The sequence below is a fragment of the Pelecanus crispus genome, chromosome 16, assembly GCF_030463565.1.
Source record: "Pelecanus crispus isolate bPelCri1 chromosome 16, bPelCri1.pri, whole genome shotgun sequence".
In the NCBI taxonomy this organism is placed as follows: domain Eukaryota; kingdom Metazoa; phylum Chordata; class Aves; order Pelecaniformes; family Pelecanidae; genus Pelecanus; species Pelecanus crispus.
The window spans coordinates 55,390-79,499 of NC_134658.1; the positions used below are offsets into that span (position 1 = coordinate 55,390).

At 53.8% G+C, this 24,110-nt stretch overlaps 1 protein-coding gene and 2 pseudogenes across 1 annotated transcript; 2 read left to right on the forward strand and 1 right to left on the reverse strand.

Moving 5' to 3' along the window:
• Positions 1-2,445: 2,445 nt before the first annotated feature.
• On the forward strand, positions 2,446-3,497 carry LOC142595059 (olfactory receptor 14C36-like; annotated as a pseudogene).
• An 8,975-nt stretch (positions 3,498-12,472) lies between these two features.
• On the forward strand, positions 12,473-13,500 carry LOC142595060 (olfactory receptor 14C36-like; annotated as a pseudogene).
• A 7,572-nt stretch (positions 13,501-21,072) lies between these two features.
• On the reverse strand, positions 21,073-23,861 carry LOC104025448 (olfactory receptor 14C36). The gene is made up of 2 exons (XM_075722192.1): positions 22,951-23,861; positions 21,073-21,097 (listed from the first exon to the last, which is right to left on the reverse strand). Exons 1-2 carry the CDS (start codon positions 23,859-23,861, stop codon positions 21,073-21,075), a joined length of 936 nt encoding a protein of 311 aa, XP_075578307.1.
• Positions 23,862-24,110: the final 249 nt, after the last annotated feature.

Below are 24,110 nucleotides of genomic sequence, written 5' to 3' on the forward strand. Positions count from 1 at the left end.
AGGAGCAGCTCCTGTGCCAAGCGCAGCAGGGCTGAGGGCAGTGCCTGCAGGCAGGGAGGGGAGAGGAGGGAGGCAGGGAGAGGTTAAAGGCAGTGTGGGGTGGGAGGGTGCTGAGACCTCACTGCAGGAGAGATCTTCACAGTCCTTGACATGGTAAGTCACTGGGTGCAGACATCTCCTGAAGCTGCTGCATTCCACCATTTACAGGAGCTGTGAGGATGTCTCTCACGCTATCTCTGTTGCGAAGGACAACAACATGCTCCAGAGCAGGGCTTCCCTGCTGCCCTGTCCGAGGGACAGGGCATGACGGCTGCCTTCTCCAAGGGATGGCTGCAGGGGTGTGAAGGTGGGTGTGCAGCCAGGGGTGCCCAGGGCTGTCCTTGTGAAGAGGGTCCCTGCACCCCAGGGTGCTGTGTGCTGGGGCAGGGACTCTCAGCCTGCCCAGGGAGCTCCCCACAGCACTGCAGGAAAAAGCTGTGGGTGGAAGGAGCAACCTCTGGCAGGGCAGGACAGGGTCCTTCTGCTGTCGAGAGGGTGCTGTGTGCGTCAGGGCTGCTCACTGCTCCAGATCAGCACTAAGGAACTGCCAGTGGAATGTTCCAAGAGGAAGGTCAAAGCAGAGTTTACTACAAAGATCCAGAGATTTCCAGAGCATGTATTTTCAGTTTCCTACTCTGATGGCAGGGGAGAGAAGAGGGAGAGTGGGGGAGGGAAGGGGAAATAGAAAAGGACCTGTAAAAGTTTGAACAAGTCATTGAGATTCCTGAGCTGTAACTTTGAGTGACCAGTAGGTCTGATAGGAGCCTCCTAAAGTGCCTTCAGCCACTCCTCTGCTTATGGACAGCACCAGCATCGCCTATGATGGACACATCAGGATTAGTCTGAATTTTTGAACGTCTGAAAAGGAAGATGCGCCCAGCCAGTGTCATGCACACAGGCAGGTTTCTGGAGGGCTAAGGAGAGGGCACAGAGGTTGGGATGGGGTCTGTGAGCAGGGAAAAGACGTGGGGCAGGACAACACCTCTCAGGAGGAAAATCTCCTGGCAGCAGGGATATCATCAGGGAATGAGAGGAAACGAAAACGAGAAATGTTGTGAGAGGGAGAGTTCAGAAAGCTCCGTCTCATCCCCTGCCATGCAGAGCCCTTCCCCTGAGCAAGCCCCCTTGCCTCCTCTCCCAGCCAGCAAAGCCTCTGCCCCAAGGGCTGGGGGCTCCAAGGCGGGAACCAGCTCCTCTGCAGCCAGAGCTCCAGCAGAGCCGTGCTGCAGCTCTCCAGCCCCGCGCCCAGGGCCCTCTGCAGAGCACAGGGGCTGGGAGCAGCTGCCCGGCAATGCTGGTGCCTGGGAGGTGGCGGGCACAGCTGGCGAAGGGCAACGCTGGCCTGAGGGCCCGCCTGCCTCTGCCCTGGCCTCTCTCACCCACACCCGCACTCCAGTTCTCCTTCTCGCTCCACTTGTCCCTGTTAGTGCTGGGGTTATTTCCTTCTTGCTGTCAGGCTCTCTGGGGAGATGCAGTTTCAGCTGTAGAGTCACACACTGGTCTTGTGGGTCCCCCCATGCCCATGTGTCCATGGGAACAAGTGTCCCAGCTTTCCTCTAAGCTGTGGGGCAGTGGGCAATGCAGTCAGTGCATGGAGGCAATGAGCTGAATCTCCCTTACTCAAATGCCATCACTAAGACACTTGGCTATCTCCCTGAGTTTTTTTTCCAGACTGAGCACCCCTCCAGGATGTAAATCTCTCCTATAGCATCCTTGTGTTATCTGAAAGACTCAGGAGCAATGCAGAGATGCTACAAGAGCGAAAATGATGTTGGGTTGTGGAATGAGCCATGCGTGTCCTTGGCTGGAAGTGGGGTGCTGAGACCTTGAGAAAGGTTGAGACATTTAGTGGTCTGTGGTAGATCCCTCTGCTCTCAGCAGTGCCTGGTGGCTTTTCAGGGTAACATGGGAGTGTGATTACCCTACAAATGAGCAAGAACAGGGCAGCTAACACCAAGGGGTAGGGAGAGACCAGCTGCACTGAGCCACAGGCAATCCTTCTGCCTCTTAGGACTTGCTCTGTTCTCCCTGAGTGCAGCAGAAATGCTGGGGGTTTCTGACATCCAAGAATACTCACCAGGGGAGTTCTGGGGGGAGCCGTACAAAACCCTAGAGCTCTTAAACTGCCTTTACCATGCCCGTTCCTCAGCCCTGGGAGTGCAGATGCTGACAGGCCCTTCTGCATTAGCAGCGGTTCCATCTGACACAGCTGAACACCAGGACTGGTCCCTGTCCCTGCCCACTGCTGCAGAGCAGGGCTGACCTCTCAAGAGCCCGTGGGCAGATGCCCTGCTCCTCATGGCACACATGGCCAGCACCAGCCAGGGCTCCAGGCACAGAGCTCAAGGAAGGGCTGCTAGAAAAAGGAAAAGTGTGTCTGTGTGACAGGGGAAGGGTCTATGGGAAATGGCTTTCATATTGTTCAGGGAAGTCTCCCCTAATGTTGCTTTCTTTTTTCCTTGTTCTCCTATGACAGTCCCCCACGCCCAGAGGCAGCAGATGTCCAACAGCAGCTCCATCACTGAGTTCCTCCTCCTGGCATTCACAGACACGCGGGAGCTGCAGCTCCTGCACTTCTGGCTCTTCCTGGGCATCTACCTGGCTGCCCTCCTGGCCAACGACATCATCATCACCGCCATAGCCTGCGACCACCGCCTCCACACCCCCATGTACTTCTTCCTCCTCAACCTCTCCCTCCTTGACCTGGGATCCATCTCCACCACTGTCCCCAAAGCCATGGCCAATTCCCTGTGGGACTCCAGGGCCATCTCCTACTTGGGATGTGCTGCCCAAGTCTTCCTGTTTCTCTTTTTCATGTCAGCAGAATTCTATCTTCTAACCATCATGGCCTACGACCGCTACGTTGCCATCTGCAAACCCCTGCACTATGGGACCCTGCTGGGCAGCAGAGCTTGTGTCCACATGGCAGCAGCTGCCTGGGGCACTGGGTTTCTCTATGCTTTGCTGCACACGACTAATACATTTTCCCTACCCCTGTGCCACGGCAATGCTGTGCCCAGTTCTTCTGTGAAATCCCCCACATCCTCAAGCTCTCCTGCTCAAATGCCTACCTCAGGGAAGCTGGCCTTACTGTGCTTAGTGTCTTGGTAGCATTCATCTGTTTTGTTTTCATTGTGGTGTCCTATGTGCAGATCTTCAGGGCCGTGCTGAGGATCCCCTCTGAGCAGGGATGCCACAAAGCCTTCTCCACGTGCCTCCCTCACCTGGCCGTGGTCTCCCTGTTTTTGATCACTGCCATCTTTGCCTACCTGAAGCCCCCCTCCATCTCCTCCCCATCCCTGGACCTGGTGCTGGCAATTCTGTACTCGGTGGTGCCTCCAGCAGTGAACCCCCTCATCTACAGCATGAGGAACCAGGAGCTCAAGGAGGCCATTAGGAAAGTGATTTCATGCATGATTTTCAACAGTGACAAATTTTCCATCACTGTTCACAAATGACTCACCATGTATCCCATTGCAGGCATGTCTTTCGGTTTTTTGTTTTAACACATGTGTGGTCATTATCTGGATGGTTATTAGTGTTCATTAAGTTTCTACAGAATTGTTTTGATTTCTCTTACTCCTGACTGAGGAATGGACCTGCTCTGTCTCACCTGGATCTGATAGAAAAGTGTGTGTTTCTGGGATAGAGCTAACGCTCTCCTAGCATCTCTGTAATAAAATGGGATCTCCCTAGTGCACTAAATGAAGGGTGGGGTCTTCTCTCAAAGATAATGTTAACAACAGGCTCCAGGAATTTCACCCCAAAACAACCTCTTTCTCCTTGGAATTGGGAGATAAAAGCTCATTGTCACATTGGTAGCTGTTAGAGACCAAGGGTTGGCATTTGGACTCACCCATTGGTGTGCGGTGATGGTGGAGATAGTGAAAGGCCTCCAAGGTGCATGCCCGGGGATGTCCCACATGGGACAGGGAAGAAGACATGCACCAGGAGGAGAATTCAGAGCTGCCTGGAGAGACCGGGGCTTCTCCAGGGAGAGTCTGTGCCTGGGGTGGGCAGTGACTGCAGCCCCACAAAGGGAGAGATCGCCCAAGCTGGAGTCACCCAAAGGGAAGGGGCAAAATCCTGGTGTCTGCAAGGAAACACAGATGGACACAGCCAACCCTACACAGAGCAGCACCAACAGCCAACAGCACCGTTACAGCCTCCACTCCAACAGCAGCACTCACACAGCCATGAGCAACACAAGTGGCCCCATCCCAGTGCCCCTCTCAGGCTGATCTGCTGGGAAGGTTGCATGAGTGCTCTGTACGTTCCCGGCAGAACTTACCCGCGGGCTCACACAGCCCCATGGTCCCTCCACTGGGGGCCTGGCCTTTGGGTCTGCCCCCACTCAGAGATATCACCCACTTGGTAGTTCCAAGCCTGGGTCTCTCTAGATCCTGGTGGCCTCCTCCTCCTCCTCGCTAGCCCCACTTGACCATCAAAGCAGGTACGCCCAAATACACAAACACATACACGAGTGAAGCCAGGAAAGGTAAAAAAGTGAGACAATTCATGGGTTGAGACACAGCTGGTTTAATAGGTAAAGCAAAAGCTGTGCACACAAACAAAGCAAAATGAGGAATTCATTCACTGCCTCCCACCAGCAGGCAGGTATTTAGACATTTAAAGGAAAGCAGGGCTTCATCACTCATAACGGTTACTTGGGAAGACAAATGCCATCCCTCCAAACACCCCCACTTCCTCCTTCTTCCCCCAGCTTCTGTTGCTGAGCACGATGTCCTGTGGTCTGCTATATCCCTTTGGTCACTTGGGGTCAGCTGTCAGCTGTCCCCTCCCAACTTCGTGTGCACCCCCAGCCTACTCGCTGGCGGGGCAGTGTGAGAAGCAGAAAAGGCCTTGGCGCTGTGTAAGCACTGCTCAGCAATAACAAAAACATCCCTGTTATCAACACTGTTCTCAGCACAAATCTACAACACAGCACCATACAAACTGCTATGAAGATATCTCTACCCCAGCTGAAACCAGTACCATAAGCAGGACAGAGCACAGTGATCAGGCACAGGGTTTGGCCATGCCAGCACTGCCCAGCCCCTCCCCATGGGCACCTGGCCCCTTCAATCCCCCTCCTGACCCCTCTTCCACGGGCTGCTGCTTCCACCTTGCACCTCCATCCCTCCCTTTCTCTGCCCCGCTATCCTCCCCAACTCTTTGCCCCCATCAGATATTACTTTTTCCTCAACAGTCTCAGCTTTTCTCCATTTGTACCCAAATTTGACAGTTTGGAGCCTGCCTCAGCACCAGCCCAATTGGGTTGTTTCCAAAGAAGGGACTTCAAAATCCACCTCCCAGCTACCAGGCCTCTCCTTGCATCGTCCTCTTTGGCAACAGCAGGAACCTCCCAGCCAACCTCCCACAACCCTTCCCCTTTCCCTGCCTCTCCTCTCCCTTCCTCAGCGCTCTCCTTTCTGCTGGGCAGGCACCAACGTGCTCCCCCATGGGCACTGCAGAGCCCTGCTGGCACAGCTCGAGTGGTGGCAGGGCAGCCATGGACGCCAAGGGCTCCTCAGGAAGGCAGGTGGGCACGTGAGGAGGTGGAGGTGAGCTCTGTGCAAAGGGGAGGCTGGCGTGCACAGAGCTTTGCCTTGGAGGAAGCCTCATGGTCCCAGCTCCTCAGGGACATGGCAGCTTCAGCCACTGCACAGTCTGCTGGGAGGGCAGCAGGGCTGGGCACAAGCAAGCCAGCAGATTCCTGGAGGGTGTGGAAGACAACATTTTGACACAGACACTCGATGAGCTCACCAGGGCTGCTCTCAGTTACTGACAGCTGGATCTGTCTGGGGATGTGAAGGATGAGGGCAGCCATGGCTGCAGTGAGCATGAGGTGGTGGAGAAGGAGGACAAGTAGCAGAATGACAGTGGCGGAGTGCAGGAGAGCTGATTGCAGTTAGCTGAGGATGTGCTTGGCCTGTCCTGGAGGACACAGGAGCTGTGAGTCCCTCCTGGATCTTCAGGGACAATGCCCTCAAAGCCCACGAAGAAGGCAGTCGGATGTGCAGGGAGTCGAGCAGGGCCTGGCAAGAGGTCAGTGTCGATGAATCATAGAATCATAGAATCATTTAGGTTGGAAAAGACCTTTAAGATCATCCAGTCCAACCATGAACCTACACTACCAAGTCTACTCTAAGCCAATCAAGGGTAGACTAGACTAAACCATGTCCCGAAGTGCCACATCTACCCGTTTTTTGAACACTTCCAGGGATGGTGACTCCACCACCTCTCTGGGCAGCCTGTTCCAATGCTTGACTACCCTTTCTGTGAAGAAATTTTTCCTAATTTCCAACCTAAACCTCCCCTGGTGCAGCTTGAGCCCATTTCCTCTTGTCCTATCACTAACTACATGGGAGAAGAGACCAACACCCACCTCACTACAACCTCCTCTCAGGGAGTTGTAGAGAGCGATAAGGTCTCCCTTCACCCTCCTCTTCTCCAGGCTAAACAACCCCAGCTCCTTCAGCTGCTCCCCATCAGCCCTGTGCTCCAGACCCTTCACCAGCTTCCTTGCCCTTCCCTGGACATGCTCCAGTACCTCAATGTCTTTCTTCTAGGGAGGGGCCCAAAACTGGACACAGGATTCCAGGTGCGGCCTCACCAGCGCCGAGTACAGGGGCACAATCACCTCCCTGCTCCTGCTGGCCACACTATTCCTGATGCAAGCCAGGATGCTGTTGGCCTTCTTGGCCACCTGGGCACACTGCTGGCTCATGTTCAGCCGCTATCTACCAACACCCCCAGGTCCTTTTCAGCCAGGCAGCTTTCCAGCCACTCTTCCCCAAGCCTGTAGCGTTGCATGCGGTTGTTGTGCCCGAAGTGCAGGACCTGACACTTGGCCTTGTTAAACCTCATACAGGTCGCCTCAGCCCATCGGTCCAGCCTGTCTTTCCTTTTCTTTCTTTTGGCCAAGCCCCTCTTCCCTCCCCCAAATCTCCCATCTCCCTTGTCCCAGCTTCCCCTGACCTCCCCAAATCTTTCATCTTGTTGGGGGCTGTATTGTAATGGCTTTGAAAACCTCCAAGTATCTGTCTCCCCACTGCTGCCCACTCAGAAGTGACCTCACAGCCAGCATCCAAGGGGACACAATGTGCTGCTGTGCTGGAGAGGTCCCTGCTCAGCCACCCCAGCAGTGCTGGAGGCAGCTGATGCCCTCCACCACCCATGAGGTACTGAGCCTGCACAGCAGCTCGTGCTCCAGAAGAGCTACCATATCTCCTGGGACACACGGGTTCTTCAGCTGCCCCAGGACAGTGGCAACCACTGTGTGCATAACTGAATCCACTGTGAATGTACATTTTAGGAAAGACTTGAAACCTCTGCAGAAAAAGAAATATGAAAGATGCCCATTAGCCCTCCTCCTCCCATCATCCACAACAGGGAAGAGCCGGGCTCCATTTCCTTGCTGATATCCAAGAAGACGTGGGAAGGCTGTTATCAGGTTTCCCCAAAGCCTTCTCTTCTCCTGGCTTTGCACCTTTGCAGCAAAGGTGGACAACGGCATCCTGGGCTGCATTAGGAAGAGCGCTGCCAGCAGGTGGGTGGAGGTCATCCTTCCTCTCCACTCAGCACTGCTATAATCTGTCTTGCTCACTTCCCGCAGGGTTTTCTACCCTACTACCTCCCTCACACTGCATCCAAAGCTGCCCTCCACATCTTCCACCAGTCCTGCCTTGTCTTCTCGTGAAAAACAAACCCAGAAGAGTGTTCCCCCATGTCAGGTCAGGGATCACCTTCTACCTTCCTTTCATCCATGGCCTTCTAGCAGAGTTCCATCACCTACAAAGTCCCCAGTGACTATCAGGGCCTAAAACTGTGTGCCTTTCTCAGGCTGTCTAAGGGAGACCTCATCCTCTTCCTAGCCTTCCTCAGGTGTTGTAGTGACCCTGACCAGAACACCTTTGTACATGGAGGAGTTAGAGATCCACATAACAGTAAAGCTGAGGAGACCCAGGCCTGCGCTGTGCTGGGCAGTGCTGTGCTCCACGTACAGCTTGGCCTTCAGGCCGTCTTGTGCTGAGCATATCCCTGGCTTGCAGGATAAACTTGTTTGTAACAGAGAAGTCTGAAGGAAGCTCCAACCTGCTACTGGCAATTAGGCCATCTACATGCCCTTACCTTTATCAAAAACTGCAGCAAAAATGTCCAATGTGAACATCCTCTTTGGGGACCTGTAGATATGACTAGAATTGTTTTCCTTGTAAGAAAACATTGGAAGAGCTCACAGGAGCAACATGGGATAACCCTTCCACAGGTGGGATCTGCACAGCTTGCTGCACCACAATTAAAGGCACCTCCTAGTGCAAAACATTGAAGGATCGAAGGCAGCATTTAGCACTTCCCTCCTTGCATGCCTTTTTTTGAGCTGGCCAGATCTTTATGGGGTATACAGCGGCATAACAGCATGGCCCTCCAAGGGCCAGACCCCAACCAATACAGCGAGACTCCAAGGGCACGGCCGTGTCATTGCAGTTCTTCTACAGCCGGGCCCAGAGGGTGCTCCCCATGCCACGGCCAAAGCTGGGCAGCTGCAGGGGACTGCCTTCAGTTTATGTGTGATCTTTGCCAGCAATGGGATTCCTCCGGCCTAATTTTAAGGGTTGGACTAAGTGGCCCAAACAGAATGGTTTCCATTTATGAGGCTGTTTATCCAAGCCCCCATCTGTGGGAACATGAGAGACTTTTCCGCGGAGCTGCAGCCCAGACGGGCTCTGCAAGGCGTTGGTGACCCTAGGGGCAGGACTTTGGACTTTGGACTTTGGACTGGTCCTTCTTGGATATCATGAGGTTCCCACTGGGAACTTATCCTTACCTGGCAGGGGAGACACCATGATCAGGCAGGTGGTTTTCCCAGGGCGAGGCTCATGGTGTCTCTCTTAGCCATCACTGGCTATTCCTTCAAACACAAACCTTTGTTTGCTCGAATCCTCTATGTCCCTCTGCATCCCAGCACAGAACTGCAAATCGTCCTTCTTCTTCTGCCTCAAAATAAAATTCCACCTATCTTACTTCAGCATGACCCTTCCTCCCCCCTTTCAGCTTCAGGGCTTCTTCCTGCCTTTAACACACTGACTGCTACAGACACCCTGTTGTCTCCCTGCACATCCATGTGTCTCACGAAGCCTTCTTCCCCAAATCAAGGGGTGAGGTGGCCAAAAGGATTCCCCACATTGGATGACTCCTCATGGGTGACATTGCTGGGCACCTGAGAGAGAAGAGCGTTGGCATGGACTTTGCAAGGGTAAATCCTGCCTCACCCACCTGATTGCCTTCACGATGAAGTAACTCCATTTGTGCATGAGGGGAGAACATGGGATGTCATCTACCTCCACTTCAGCAAGACTTTTGGCATGGTCTGGCACTTCAGATGTCGCCAGGTGTTTGTGCCTGAACAGCTCCCTCCTGGCCTCCATCGCCACTATTGCCATGGGAGCTGAGACAAGGAGCTCCCATGCAGGTGCCCATGTTGTGCCCACCTGAAGTGAGGCAAGAGGAATCCCCCCTCCTGTGGGTTTGTGGCAGGCATGGAAGGGAGCTGAGAGGCCTTGCAGCCCCAGGACTCCAGGCCCAGGATGAGATGGCTCCATTGACTCTGCTGAATCCATTCGCTCAGCAGGGCTAAAGGAGATCCCTGCCTGTCCCTGCCTGGGTGTCCTGTCTAAGGTGGAGACAAGGAAAAGTGATTACAGGACCTAAATCTCACTCTGGTGATCAAAATGCCACTGGTGGAAAGCAGTGTCTCTGCCCAGCTGCGGGAGGGACCATGAGTGATGGCTTCAGGCTGTGTCACAGCAGGTTCCCCTGCAGCCCCAGGGACAACACAAGGGAGCCCAGAGGGGCAGAGCAAAGGCTGCCTTGGGCTGGTGCTGTGCTGCTGAGCTGGGCCGGGCTCCTGGGACGCAGGCAGCTCCTGGCAAGTGGGCAGCGCTGCAGAGAGACAGCTCTGCCCAGGAGCAGCTCCTGTGCCAAGCGCAGCAGGGCTGAGGGCAGTGCCTGCAGGCAGGGAGGGGAGAGGAGGGAGGCAGGGAGAGGTTAAAGGCAGTGTGGGGTGGGAGGGTGCTGAGACCTCACTGCAGGAGAGATCTTCACAGTCCTTGACATGGTAAGTCACTGGGTGCAGACATCTCCTGAAGCTGCTGCATTCCACCATTTACAGGAGCTGTGAGGATGTCTCTCACGCTATCTCTGTTGCGAAGGACAACAACATGCTCCAGAGCAGGGCTTCCCTGCTGCCCTGTCCGAGGGACAGGGCATGACGGCTGCCTTCTCCAAGGGATGGCTGCAGGGGTGTGAAGGTGGGTGTGCAGCCAGGGGTGCCCAGGGCTGTCCTTGTGAAGAGGGTCCCTGCACCCCAGGGTGCTGTGTGCTGGGGCAGGGACTCTCAGCCTGCCCAGGGAGCTCCCCACAGCACTGCAGGAAAAAGCTGTGGGTGGAAGGAGCAACCTCTGGCAGGGCAGGACAGGGTCCTTCTGCTGTCGAGAGGGTGCTGTGTGCGTCAGGGCTGCTCACTGCTCCAGATCAGCACTAAGGAACTGCCAGTGGAATGTTCCAAGAGGAAGGTCAAAGCAGAGTTTACTACAAAGATCCAGAGATTTCCAGAGCATGTATTTTCAGTTTCCTACTCTGATGGCAGGGGAGAGAAGAGGGAGAGTGGGGGAGGGAAGGGGAAATAGAAAAGGACCTGTAAAAGTTTGAACAAGTCATTGAGATTCCTGAGCTGTAACTTTGAGTGACCAGTAGGTCTGATAGGAGCCTCCTAAAGTGCCTTCAGCCACTCCTCTGCTTATGGACAGCACCAGCATCGCCTATGATGGACACATCAGGATTAGTCTGAATTTTTGAACGTCTGAAAAGGAAGATGCGCCCAGCCAGTGTCATGCACACAGGCAGGTTTCTGGAGGGCTAAGGAGAGGGCACAGAGGTTGGGATGGGGTCTGTGAGCAGGGAAAAGACGTGGGGCAGGACAACACCTCTCAGGAGGAAAATCTCCTGGCAGCAGGGATATCATCAGGGAATGAGAGGAAACGAAAACGAGAAATGTTGTGAGAGGGAGAGTTCAGAAAGCTCCGTCTCATCCCCTGCCATGCAGAGCCCTTCCCCTGAGCAAGCCCCCTTGCCTCCTCTCCCAGCCAGCAAAGCCTCTGCCCCAAGGGCTGGGGGCTCCAAGGCGGGAACCAGCTCCTCTGCAGCCAGAGCTCCAGCAGAGCCGTGCTGCAGCTCTCCAGCCCCGCGCCCAGGGCCCTCTGCAGAGCACAGGGGCTGGGAGCAGCTGCCCGGCAATGCTGGTGCCTGGGAGGTGGCGGGCACAGCTGGCGAAGGGCAACGCTGGCCTGAGGGCCCGCCTGCCTCTGCCCTGGCCTCTCTCACCCACACCCGCACTCCAGTTCTCCTTCTCGCTCCACTTGTCCCTGTTAGTGCTGGGGTTATTTCCTTCTTGCTGTCAGGCTCTCTGGGGAGATGCAGTTTCAGCTGTAGAGTCACACACTGGTCTTGTGGGTCCCCCCATGCCCATGTGTCCATGGGAACAAGTGTCCCAGCTTTCCTCTAAGCTGTGGGGCAGTGGGCAATGCAGTCAGTGCATGGAGGCAATGAGCTGAATCTCCCTTACTCAAATGCCATCACTAAGACACTTGGCTATCTCCCTGAGTTTTTTTTCCAGACTGAGCACCCCTCCAGGATGTAAATCTCTCCTATAGCATCCTTGTGTTATCTGAAAGACTCAGGAGCAATGCAGAGATGCTACAAGAGCGAAAATGATGTTGGGTTGTGGAATGAGCCATGCGTGTCCTTGGCTGGAAGTGGGGTGCTGAGACCTTGAGAAAGGTTGAGACATTTAGTGGTCTGTGGTAGATCCCTCTGCTCTCAGCAGTGCCTGGTGGCTTTTCAGGGTAACATGGGAGTGTGATTACCCTACAAATGAGCAAGAACAGGGCAGCTAACACCAAGGGGTAGGGAGAGACCAGCTGCACTGAGCCACAGGCAATCCTTCTGCCTCTTAGGACTTGCTCTGTTCTCCCTGAGTGCAGCAGAAATGCTGGGGGTTTCTGACATCCAAGAATACTCACCAGGGGAGTTCTGGGGGGAGCCGTACAAAACCCTAGAGCTCTTAAACTGCCTTTACCATGCCCGTTCCTCAGCCCTGGGAGTGCAGATGCTGACAGGCCCTTCTGCATTAGCAGCGGTTCCATCTGACACAGCTGAACACCAGGACTGGTCCCTGTCCCTGCCCACTGCTGCAGAGCAGGGCTGACCTCTCAAGAGCCCGTGGGCAGATGCCCTGCTCCTCATGGCACACATGGCCAGCACCAGCCAGGGCTCCAGGCACAGAGCTCAAGGAAGGGCTGCTAGAAAAAGGAAAAGTGTGTCTGTGTGACAGGGGAAGGGTCTATGGGAAATGGCTTTCATATTGTTCAGGGAAGTCTCCCCTAATGTTGCTTTCTTTTTTCCTTGTTCTCCTATGACAGTCCCCCACGCCCAGAGGCAGCAGATGTCCAACAGCAGCTCCATCACTGAGTTCCTCCTCCTGGCATTCACAGACACGCGGGAGCTGCAGCTCCTGCACTTCTGGCTCTTCCTGGGCATCTACCTGGCTGCCCTCCTGGCCAACGACATCATCATCACCGCCATAGCCTGCGACCACCGCCTCCACACCCCCATGTACTTCTTCCTCCTCAACCTCTCCCTCCTTGACCTGGGATCCATCTCCACCACTGTCCCCAAAGCCATGGCCAATTCCCTGTGGGACTCCAGGGCCATCTCCTACTTGGGATGTGCTGCCCAAGTCTTCCTGTTTCTCTTTTTCATGTCAGCAGAATTCTATCTTCTAACCATCATGGCCTACGACCGCTACGTTGCCATCTGCAAACCCCTGCACTATGGGACCCTGCTGGGCAGCAGAGCTTGTGTCCACATGGCAGCAGCTGCCTGGGGCACTGGGTTTCTCTATGCTTTGCTGCACACGACTAATACATTTTCCCTACCCCTGTGCCACGGCAATGCTGTGCCCAGTTCTTCTGTGAAATCCCCCACATCCTCAAGCTCTCCTGCTCAAATGCCTACCTCAGGGAAGCTGGCCTTACTGTGCTTAGTGTCTTGGTAGCATTCATCTGTTTTGTTTTCATTGTGGTGTCCTATGTGCAGATCTTCAGGGCCGTGCTGAGGATCCCCTCTGAGCAGGGATGCCACAAAGCCTTCTCCACGTGCCTCCCTCACCTGGCCGTGGTCTCCCTGTTTTTGATCACTGCCATCTTTGCCTACCTGAAGCCCCCCTCCATCTCCTCCCCATCCCTGGACCTGGTGCTGGCAATTCTGTACTCGGTGGTGCCTCCAGCAGTGAACCCCCTCATCTACAGCATGAGGAACCAGGAGCTCAAGGAGGCCATTAGGAAAGTGATTTCATGCATGATTTTCAACAGTGACAAATTTTCCATCACTGTTCACAAATGACTCACCATGTATCCCATTGCAGGCATGTCTTTCGGTTTTTTGTTTTAACACATGTGTGGTCATTATCTGGATGGTTATTAGTGTTCATTAAGTTTCTACAGAATTGTTTTGATTTCTCTTACTCCTGACTGAGGAATGGACCTGCTCTGTCTCACCTGGATCTGATAGAAAAGTGTGTGTTTCTGGGATAGAGCTAACGCTCTCCTAGCATCTCTGTAATAAAATGGGATCTCCCTAGTGCACTAAATGAAGGGTGGGGTCTTCTCTCAAAGATAATGTTAACAACAGGCTCCAGGAATTTCACCCCAAAACAACCTCTTTCTCCTTGGAATTGGGAGATAAAAGCTCATTGTCACATTGGTAGCTGTTAGAGACCAAGGGTTGGCATTTGGACTCACCCATTGGTGTGCGGTGATGGTGGAGATAGTGAAAGGTCTCCAAGGTGCATGCCCGGGGATGTCCCACATGGGACAGGGAAGAAGACATGCACCAGGAGGAGAATTCAGAGCTGCCTGGAGAGACCGGGGCTTCTCCAGGGAGAGTCTGTGCCTGGGGTGGGCAGTGACTGCAGCCCCACAAAGGGAGAGATCGCCCAAGCTGGAGTCACCCAAAGGGAAGGGGCAAAATCCTGGTGTCTGCAAGGAAACACAGATGGACACAGCCAACCCTACACAGAGCAGCACCAACAGCCAACAGCACCGTTACAGCCTCCACTCCAACAGCAGCACTCACACAGCCATGAGCAACACAAGTGGCCCCATCCCAGTGCCCCTCTCAGGCTGATCTGCTGGGAAGGTTGCATGAGTGCTCTGTACGTTCCCGGCAGAACTTACCCGCGGGCTCACACAGCCCCATGGTCCCTCCACTGGGGGCCTGGCCTTTGGGTCTGCCCCCACTCAGAGATATCACCCACTTGGTAGTTCCAAGCCTGGGTCTCTCTAGATCCTGGTGGCCTCCTCCTCCTCCTCGCTAGCCCCACTTGACCATCAAAGCAGGTACGCCCAAATACACAAACACATACACGAGTGAAGCCAGGAAAGGTAAAAAAGTGAGACAATTCATGGGTTGAGACACAGCTGGTTTAATAGGTAAAGCAAAAGCTGTGCACACAAACAAAGCAAAATGAGGAATTCATTCACTGCCTCCCACCAGCAGGCAGGTATTTAGACATTTAAAGGAAAGCAGGGCTTCATCACTCATAACGGTTACTTGGGAAGACAAATGCCATCCCTCCAAACACCCCCACTTCCTCCTTCTTCCCCCAGCTTCTGTTGCTGAGCACGATGTCCTGTGGTCTGCTATATCCCTTTGGTCACTTGGGGTCAGCTGTCAGCTGTCCCCTCCCAACTTCGTGTGCACCCCCAGCCTACTCGCTGGCGGGGCAGTGTGAGAAGCAGAAAAGGCCTTGGCGCTGTGTAAGCACTGCTCAGCAATAACAAAAACATCCCTGTTATCAACACTGTTCTCAGCACAAATCTACAACACAGCACCATACAAACTGCTATGAAGATATCTCTACCCCAGCTGAAACCAGTACCATAAGCAGGACAGAGCACAGTGATCAGGCACAGGGTTTGGCCATGCCAGCACTGCCCAGCCCCTCCCCATGGGCACCTGGCCCCTTCAATCCCCCTCCTGACCCCTCTTCCACGGGCTGCTGCTTCCACCTTGCACCTCCATCCCTCCCTTTCTCTGCCCCGCTATCCTCCCCAACTCTTTGCCCCCATCAGATATTACTTTTTCCTCAACAGTCTCAGCTTTTCTCCATTTGTACCCAAATTTGACAGTTTGGAGCCTGCCTCAGCACCAGCCCAATTGGGTTGTTTCCAAAGAAGGGACTTCAAAATCCACCTCCCAGCTACCAGGCCTCTCCTTGCATCGTCCTCTTTGGCAACAGCAGGAACCTCCCAGCCAACCTCCCACAACCCTTCCCCTTTCCCTGCCTCTCCTCTCCCTTCCTCAGCGCTCTCCTTTCTGCTGGGCAGGCACCAACGTGCTCCCCCATGGGCACTGCAGAGCCCTGCTGGCACAGCTCGAGTGGTGGCAGGGCAGCCATGGACGCCAAGGGCTCCTCAGGAAGGCAGGTGGGCACGTGAGGAGGTGGAGGTGAGCTCTGTGCAAAGGGGAGGCTGGCGTGCACAGAGCTTTGCCTTGGAGGAAGCCTCATGGTCCCAGCTCCTCAGGGACATGGCAGCTTCAGCCACTGCACAGTCTGCTGGGAGGGCAGCAGGGCTGGGCACAAGCAAGCCAGCAGATTCCTGGAGGGTGTGGAAGACAACATTTTGACACAGACACTCGATGAGCTCACCAGGGCTGCTCTCAGTTACTGACAGCTGGATCTGTCTGGGGATGTGAAGGATGAGGGCAGCCATGGCTGCAGTGAGCATGAGGTGGTGGAGAAGGAGGACAAGTAGCAGAATGACAGTGGCGGAGTGCAGGAGAGCTGATTGCAGTTAGCTGAGGATGTGCTTGGCCTGTCCTGGAGGACACAGGAGCTGTGAGTCCCTCCTGGATCTTCAGGGACAATGCCCTCAAAGCCCACGAAGAAGGCAGTCGGATGTGCAGGGAGTCGAGCAGGGCCTGGCAAGAGGTCAGTGTCGATGAATCATAGAATCATAGAATCATTTAGGTTGGAAAAGACCTTTAAGATCATCCAGTCCAACCATGAACCTACACTACCAAGTCTACTCTAAGCCAATCAAGGGTAGACTAGACTAAACCATGTCCCGAAGTGCCACATCTACCCGTTTTTTGAACACTTCCAGGGATGGTGACTCCACCACCTCTCTGGGCAGCCTGTTCCAATGCTTGACTACCCTTTCCATGAAGAAATTTTTCCTAATTTCCAGCCTAAACCTCCCCTGGCGCAGCTTGAGCCCATTTCCTCTCATCCTATCGCTCACTACATGGAGAAGAGACCAACACCCACCTCACTACAACCTCCTGTCAGGCAGTTGTAGAGAGCGATAAGGTCTCCCCTCAGCCTCCTCTTCTCCAGACTAAACAACCCCAGTTCCCTCAGCCGCTCCTCAGAAGGCCTGTGCTCCAGACCCTTCACCAGCTTCCTTGCCCTTCTCTGAACATGCTCCAGCACCTCAATGTCTTTCTTGGATTGAGGGGCCCAAAACTGGACACAGGATTCCAGGTGCAGCCTCACCAGTGCCGAGTACAGGGGCACAATCACCTCCCTGCTCCTGCTGGCCACACTATTCCTGACACAAGCCAGGATGCTGTTGGCCTTCTTGGCCACCTGGGCACACTGCTGGCTCATGTTCAGCCAGCTGTCTACCAACACCCCCAGGTCCTTTTCGGCCAGGCAGCTTTCCAGCCACTCTTCCCCAAGCCTGGAGCGCTGCATGGGGTTGTTGTGACCAAAGCGCAGGACCTGGCACTTGGCCTTGTTAAACCCCATACAGTTCGCCTCGGCCCAGCAGTCCAGCCTGTCCAGGTCCCTCTGCAGGGCCATCCTACCCTCCAGCAGATCGACACTCCCACCCAGTTTGGTGTCATCTGCAAACTTACTGAGGGTGCACTCAATCCCCTCATCCAGATCATCGATAAAGATATTAAACAAGGCTGGCCCCAAAACAGAGTCCTGAGGAACACCACTCGTGACCGGCTGCCAGCTGGACGTAACTCCATTCAGCGCTACTCTCTGGGCTCGGCCACCCAACCAGTTTTTTACCCAGCGAAGACTACGCCCGTCCAAGCCATGAGCTGCCAGCTTCCCAAGGAGAATATTGTGGGAGACTGTGTCAAAGGCTTTGCTAAAGTCCAGGTAAATGACATCCACAGCCTTTCCTTCATCCACCAGGTGGGTCACCAGGTCATAAAATGAGATCAGGTTGGTCAAGCAGGACCTGCTTTTCATAAACCTGTGCTGGCTGGGCCTGATCCCCTGGTTGACCTGCACTTGCCTGTTGAGTTCACTCAAGATGAACCGCTCCATAATCTTTCCCGGCACTGAGGTCAGGGTGACAGGCCTGTAGTTCCCTGGGTCCTCCTTCCCACCCTTCTTGTACATGGGCGTCACATTGGCAAGCCTCCAGTCATCAGGGACCTCCCCTGTTAACCAGGACTACTGATGAAGAGGGACCCCCGCGACTTAGGAGGTGACCCTGCAGAAGGAAGGTCCAGGAGGCTGGAGGGGGAAGAGGCTGCCCAGGAGGCAGATGGACCCCTGGCCTGTGGGTGCAGGGATGGAGCCAGCAAAGGCCAAGCTCAGCGCTGGCTGGAAATGGCCATGCATAGGGAGGGCACCCAGAGGGGCTTCTCTGAGTGTGTTGTGAGCACAAGGCAGGCAGCTGAGGGAACCCTGCTCCCCGTGCCCCGCGGGGCAGGGGACAGAGCGACAAAGCCACAGAAGTACATTGACCTACAAATAAACACATATTTTTCCACGTACTTACATAGAAAGACAGCACAGATTTGATGAGAAAAGGTCACATTTGGCCATCCAAAAAGAGAGCATTTCACTGAAGCTTTGTACCCTGCTTTTCTGCATCAGGCAAGAGTGGTCAACATATCCGAGCATGACTCGCTCTGTGCCAAGAGTTAGAGGGTGCAAGGACAGTGCAGGGCTGGGAGGTTCTTTGGGGCCCTGGGCTCTGTGCAAGACACAAAAATTACCTTTCTTAATGCTCTAGGCTTTAGGAGGATGGAAATAATGTGATCTTTTTTAAAAAATGAATCAAAGAAATAGAATGAAAGATACAGAGGGAAGGAAATGTCTTATTAACACTTTATGCTTCAAACACTGTTGATGTTGTTATCCTCAATGCTTTGTTTTGTCTTGTTTTAATATACTGATCTCGGGGGGATTTTGTGTACTGCCTTTGTTTGCAAAAGGAACTGATGGTACAATTGGGGTGGGAGGCAGTCACAGGGACATGGGCACATGATGCTGGTGTAGGTGCCCCGGGACCCTCTGCCCAGGCTCCAGCTGCAGCTTGCGAGGGGCTCTCGTCTCCAGCAGGTCCTGTGTGACAGCTGCCAGTCCCAGGCATGGGCTGCAGAGACACTGGCTCCTCTCCACATAGCCCTGCATGCTTGCGCTCAGACAGTGGAGCGCTGCCTGAAAACCTCAGGAATTTTTAAACATCTTTAACATCGATGAGCATGACATCATCAGCTAAAACAATTGAATACTTTTAATAAAACATCAGTGTTTTCCCCTGAGATCAAAATGAGCAGCTTTCAGGGTGCCCATGAAGAGCAAGAGGAGAACTATTGACCTTCCTCTGCATTTGCATTGTCAGTCCTCTCTCTACTGGGCTGTGCATTTCATCTCCCTCATCTTTCACGTATTTCCACCTGTCCAAACTAAATTGACCATGTCTGAAGTCCCCTTGCCAGCAGCCTATCTGTACAGAAACATGTGCTGTTGCTGTCAAGATTTCCCTTCCTCTTACTCTTTGATCATTCAGACATGTCTCAACTATCCTGTAGCTGATTTGAGCTTCAGGGAGTTAAAAGCTTGCCTATCTTTCAGTTGTCTGGCTAATTCTGACTTTAGCCAAATCTTTAGTTATCTTTGTTTTACCATTTCCCTTCTGTCTCAAATGTTTCTGGCATGATTATGCCTTGTGGAAGGTGAACCTCATTGGTGGCAGCTTGTACTTGGCAGACAGTTGAGGAGGGTGTTTGATTGTAATGCTGAGTCTTATCTTATTCTGCTTGCTCAAAAATGAGAGCAATCCCCCTTTGCCTTTGTGCAGCCAGGTCTCGAAGGAAAGCAGGTGGGAGCTGGCACAAAGGAGCTGTACCATCCAGCTGCAGAGTGCAGAGGAGAAGTCTGATGTAAGGACAAGGGATGCAAGTGCCAGGTGGGCGATGAGAGCCATGAAGGGCTTGGGGAGGTGAGGAGCAAGGGTGTCCATGCTGTGTCAGAGCTCAAGGGACAGCTTCTGCTACCACTCCTGACCTCCTTAGGGGAGACCCTGCATCAATAGCACTCTGAGAAGGCTGCTATCCTCTCTTCTCTAAACTGAAACTTAACAAACTACACCCTTTAAAAAGAAATACATTTTTATTAGAAGTTCTTTGAATTTTTTTTCCAGAAGTGCACTAGGAAACCTCTTTAATGAACTGTACAAGAGTAGAAGACAATTACAGGAAGAGACACAGCTTGTTAGGGCTTGCTTGATGTTAATGAGCTCTGTGGTGTATTTGGTGCTGAGTCCTTGAACCTCAGGTACTGAGAGAAGATTGCACAAACCTCTCCAAGGCTCAACGTCAAAAGCAAAACCCAAAGTACCTTGAAGCATTGAGTCCCACTGAGGGCCATGACTGACAAAGCCTCCCAAGGGACTCGTTAGAGCAGAGAACTGGAGGTTGTGATTGCAGGGAGGCAAAGGTAATGTGCAGGCAGCTCAGCTGCTGAGAAACCCCTGGCTTTGTTTGATGAAGCAGAAAGGCCAAGGCCTGACCCCCAGCCCCATGGAAGGCAGATCCTGTCCTTCACACCTTGCTCAGGGCCCTTCCTGGGGCACTGGGCTGTGGGGGGTGTGATGCTGAGTGAAGGCCAAGGGTGTGACAGCTCCCAGCCTTCCTGGGGGTGTGCAAGGAGGCCATGAGGCCCCCCCAGTGCCTTAGCACAACATGTCTGCTCATGGGCCTCGGTGGCAGAGATGATTGCCATACCCAGGGGCACAAGGGCTTGGGTCCTCTTGGTGACTTCCAGCCTTGCCAGCGCTCTTTGCCATCTCTGACACAGGTTGTCCTGCGCTGTGCCACAGCTGCTTCTTTTTCCCTGCAGGATGTAGGCACCCACCTCGCTTCCCCACCTTGCTCTCACCCTGGCATTTCCATGCATTCACTGACGTCTGTCCACCCTCACACTCTGTTCCTTGAAACACAGAGAGGGACTGATTTCATACTCCTTCTGGAGGACTTCATGTCCCTCAGCACTACCCTCTGAGTGACATTTCTTCCTCCTAATCTCCACCTTCCCAGGGTCACTGTGTGGCAGTGTTTCCCTCTCCTGCTGTTTCCTACGTGCAAAAAAAGCTCCATCATCTGGGAAACAACCCTTCAAGCAGGCATCTCAACCCATCAGCCTTCTTGTGGCCTTTCACCTCACCACACAGAAGGAACCTCACCACCATCTTCCAAGCCTGCTGCCCTTTCAGCTTCTCGGATAGACATGACCAAGCTGCGTGCCTGCTGCTGTCCCATCATGTTCTCAGGCAGAAGAGACATGACAACCAAAAGAGAAGCCCCCTTCCTGCAGTGAGCCTCGGTCCTTGGGCAGAAGGCATCTCCCAGTCAATGTGCCAACCAGGTGCCTTCTGCTGGCCTGTCAGAGACGCTGGCAGATGTGCGCTTCAAAGCACACATCCCAGCCATGAGTCAAGGGCTGACCTATCAGCTGTTTCAGAATGAAGTCCCTTTCCTAGACACAGTCCTGCTGTTGGCCTGTCACCTGCAGAGGCAGAAGTGACCTCACAGCCCCCTTCACAGCCATTGGCTGGATTAGGAGCTTCTGAGACACAAGTGACCACATGGTACTGTACCCAGCCATCACCCTCCTTGTGGCCGACTACGTGAGCAGACAACAGTAAGCTTGTTTCATCAAATCGATCTAATACATTGCCTACCATGGTTTGTGTGGAGAAACGTTCCTCAGAGGAACTGCTGTATTTCTGTTGGTGCATTTTATATCTCTACTTCTGACTTTCTCGACTATCTTCAGAAATCTCTCCAAGGAAAAGATTCATTGAATCATAGAATAACTCAGGCTGGAAAAGACCCCTGAACATCACCTTGTCCAGCTGTGCTGCTCTAGGCAGGCTTAAGCAGATGAGATCTCTCAAGGACTCTGCCCAGTTTGGCATCATCCACAAAGGAGCTGAAAAGGCTGCATCACATGATGCAGGGAGTTAATAAAGACACTCAAGAGTGTTGGCGCAAACGCTTGCACGGAGGGATGCCACTAGGAAGTGGCCACCAGGAGGACTCTACCACTGGTGACAGTGGGGCTTGAGGCACCAGCCAATTTCCCACCCACTGCATCATCCAGTGCTTCACTCCAGGTATCACCAATGTGGCTATAAAGAGACCTGGGAGGTGTTTCCCTCTGCCATGTCTTTCCCTTTCAGGGCCCCCTGAGGTGTCCCCATCGGAGCTGGCCTCCTGCACTCCTCACACACACAGGGCTGTGCAGAGGCACGAGTCCTGCCCTTGCACACGCGCAGGCCCTGCACTGCAGCAGGCATCATGACCCTCTGGCCTCCTGCTGCCACTGCCAGAGGCTGGGAGGCACCTCAGCCCTGCGGTGGGTCGCCCTGCTCTGCACCCATCTGAGATGCCCCACGGCAGGGGGAATGGACACAGGCACCTCGGGTCAAGGGAGCACATCCCAGTGCTGCATTCAGGTGGTTTCCCTGGGGACATTACTCTCCAGGTGCAGTGACCTGGAGGCACTGCCTGTCCCACTGGCCTTCATGGCACCTCTGGCAATAGCTGATGGCATTTGTGCTCACTCGGGTTCATCTCCCCACACGCACACCATGGGCATGCTTAAGTCTCCTCTGGACAAACAACGTGTCCGAGGTGGAGTGAGAGGCCAGTGCTGGGAAGGGTGGTTGCAAGGGGCTGCTCTGTGACCATTGCCCTGGGGCACCTTGCCCGCGGTGTCCAGCAAACAAGGACACAGAGCAGACCCTGCTCTGCTGGTCCTTCAAGGTGATCCCTGGCTGTGCAAGGGGCACTGCTGTGTCCTGCACACTCACACACTTGAGCTCTTCACTGATGTTTCCCTCAACACAGCACTCGCTTGAGTGTCTCCTTGAGAGCAACTCTGAAAGCAGAGCTAAGGCTTCAGGCACTGCCCTGAGGACATCACCTTTCTTTATGGAAATGCTGGTATGGAGGCCAGCTCTGTCACCGAAGTGCCCATGGCCTGTCCCTGCCTGCGGTCACAGCACTACCACACAGCACGCCTGTGACCAAGCTGCCAGAGCACTCAGGCCTTACAGCAATGCAAGGGATCAGAACGAGAGTGTAGAAGGGGAAAGAGAAGAGTCCTGGAAGAGCAAGGGCTGGTGCTCCCTGGCAGTGCTGCCATGCCGGTACTCCTTTCTCCTCCACCCGTGCACAAAGGAACTGTCCCTGCAGGTCCAAAAAGGCCTTGGAGGAAGGATCCCAGGACAAGAAAATTCACTGAAGTGTACTTTATTGTGTTTAAAGGCCTTGGAGGAAGGAACAGAAGACAAAAAGAGTGACTGAAGTGTGCTCTACTGCATTTAAACACACAGACAGAGCAGGGCTTCTCATTTACACAAACACTCAGAAAATAAAAGCAGACAGTGATTTACAAAGGGGATGACAACATTATGACAAGGAAAAAACCACCACCAACAACAAAAAATACAGGTGACAGGCTGTGCCTGTAATGATTTACATTAAAATGCCCTGCAGGAGAAGTTTATAGCTTCTTAAAAACATCCAGTTATCAGTTTCCCTACAGCATCCTTGAGCTCCTGGTTCCTCATGCTGTAGATGAGGGGGTTCACTGCTGGAGGCACCACCGAGTACAGAACTGCCAGCACCAGGTCCAGGGATGGGGAGGAGATGGAGGGGGGCTTCAGGTAGGCAAAGATGGCAGTGATCAAAAACAGGGAGACCACGGCCAGGTGAGGGAGGCACGTGGAGAAGGCTTTGTGGCGTCCCTGCTCAGAGGGGATCCTCAGCACAGCCCTGAAGATCTGCACATACGACACCACAATGAAAACAAAACAACCCAAAAAAAGAAAAACACTAATCACAATAAGGCCAACTTCCCTGAGGTAGGCATTTGAGCAGGAGAGCTTGAGGATGTGGGGGATTTCACAGAAGAACTGGTCCAAGGCATTGCCATGGCAGAGGGGTGATGAAAAAGTATTAGTCGTGTGCAGCAAAGCATAGAGAAAGACACTGCCCCAGGCAGCTGCTGCCATGTGGACACAAGCTCTGCTGCCCAGCAGAGTCCCATAGTGCAGGGGTTTGCAGATGGCAACGTAGCGGTCGTAGGCCATGACAGTGAGAAGACAATGCTCTGCTGAAATGAAAAAGACAGACAGAAAGAGTTGGGCAACACATCCCAAGTAGGAGATGGCCCTGGAGTCCCACAGGGAATTGGCCATGGCTTTGGGGACAGTGGTGGAGATGGATCCCAGGTCGAGGAGGGAGAGGTTGAGGAGGAAGAAGTACATGGGGGTGTGGAGGCGGTGGTCGCAGGCTATGGCGGTGATGATGAGGCCGTTGGCCAGGAGGGTAGCCAGGTAGATGCCCAGGAAGAGCCAGAAGTGCAGGAGCTGCAGCTCCCGTGTGTCTGCAAATGCCAGGAGGAGGAACTCAGTGATGCAGCTGTGGTTAGACATTTGGTTCCTGTAAGAACGGAGCACTGTCAAAAAGAAAAAAAAAGCCAAATTAGGGGCTGCTTCTCTGAGCAAACTCAAAGCCATTTGTCCTAGGCACTCTGCTGCTAGACACACACACACTTTTACTTTTCTAGGAGACCTTTCTTCCTCTCCATGGCTGGAGCTCTGGTTTTTGCTGGATGAGTGTGTTCTGAGGAGCAGGGCCTCTGCCAGCTGACTGCCAAGGAGTCAGCCCTGCTCTGCAGCAGT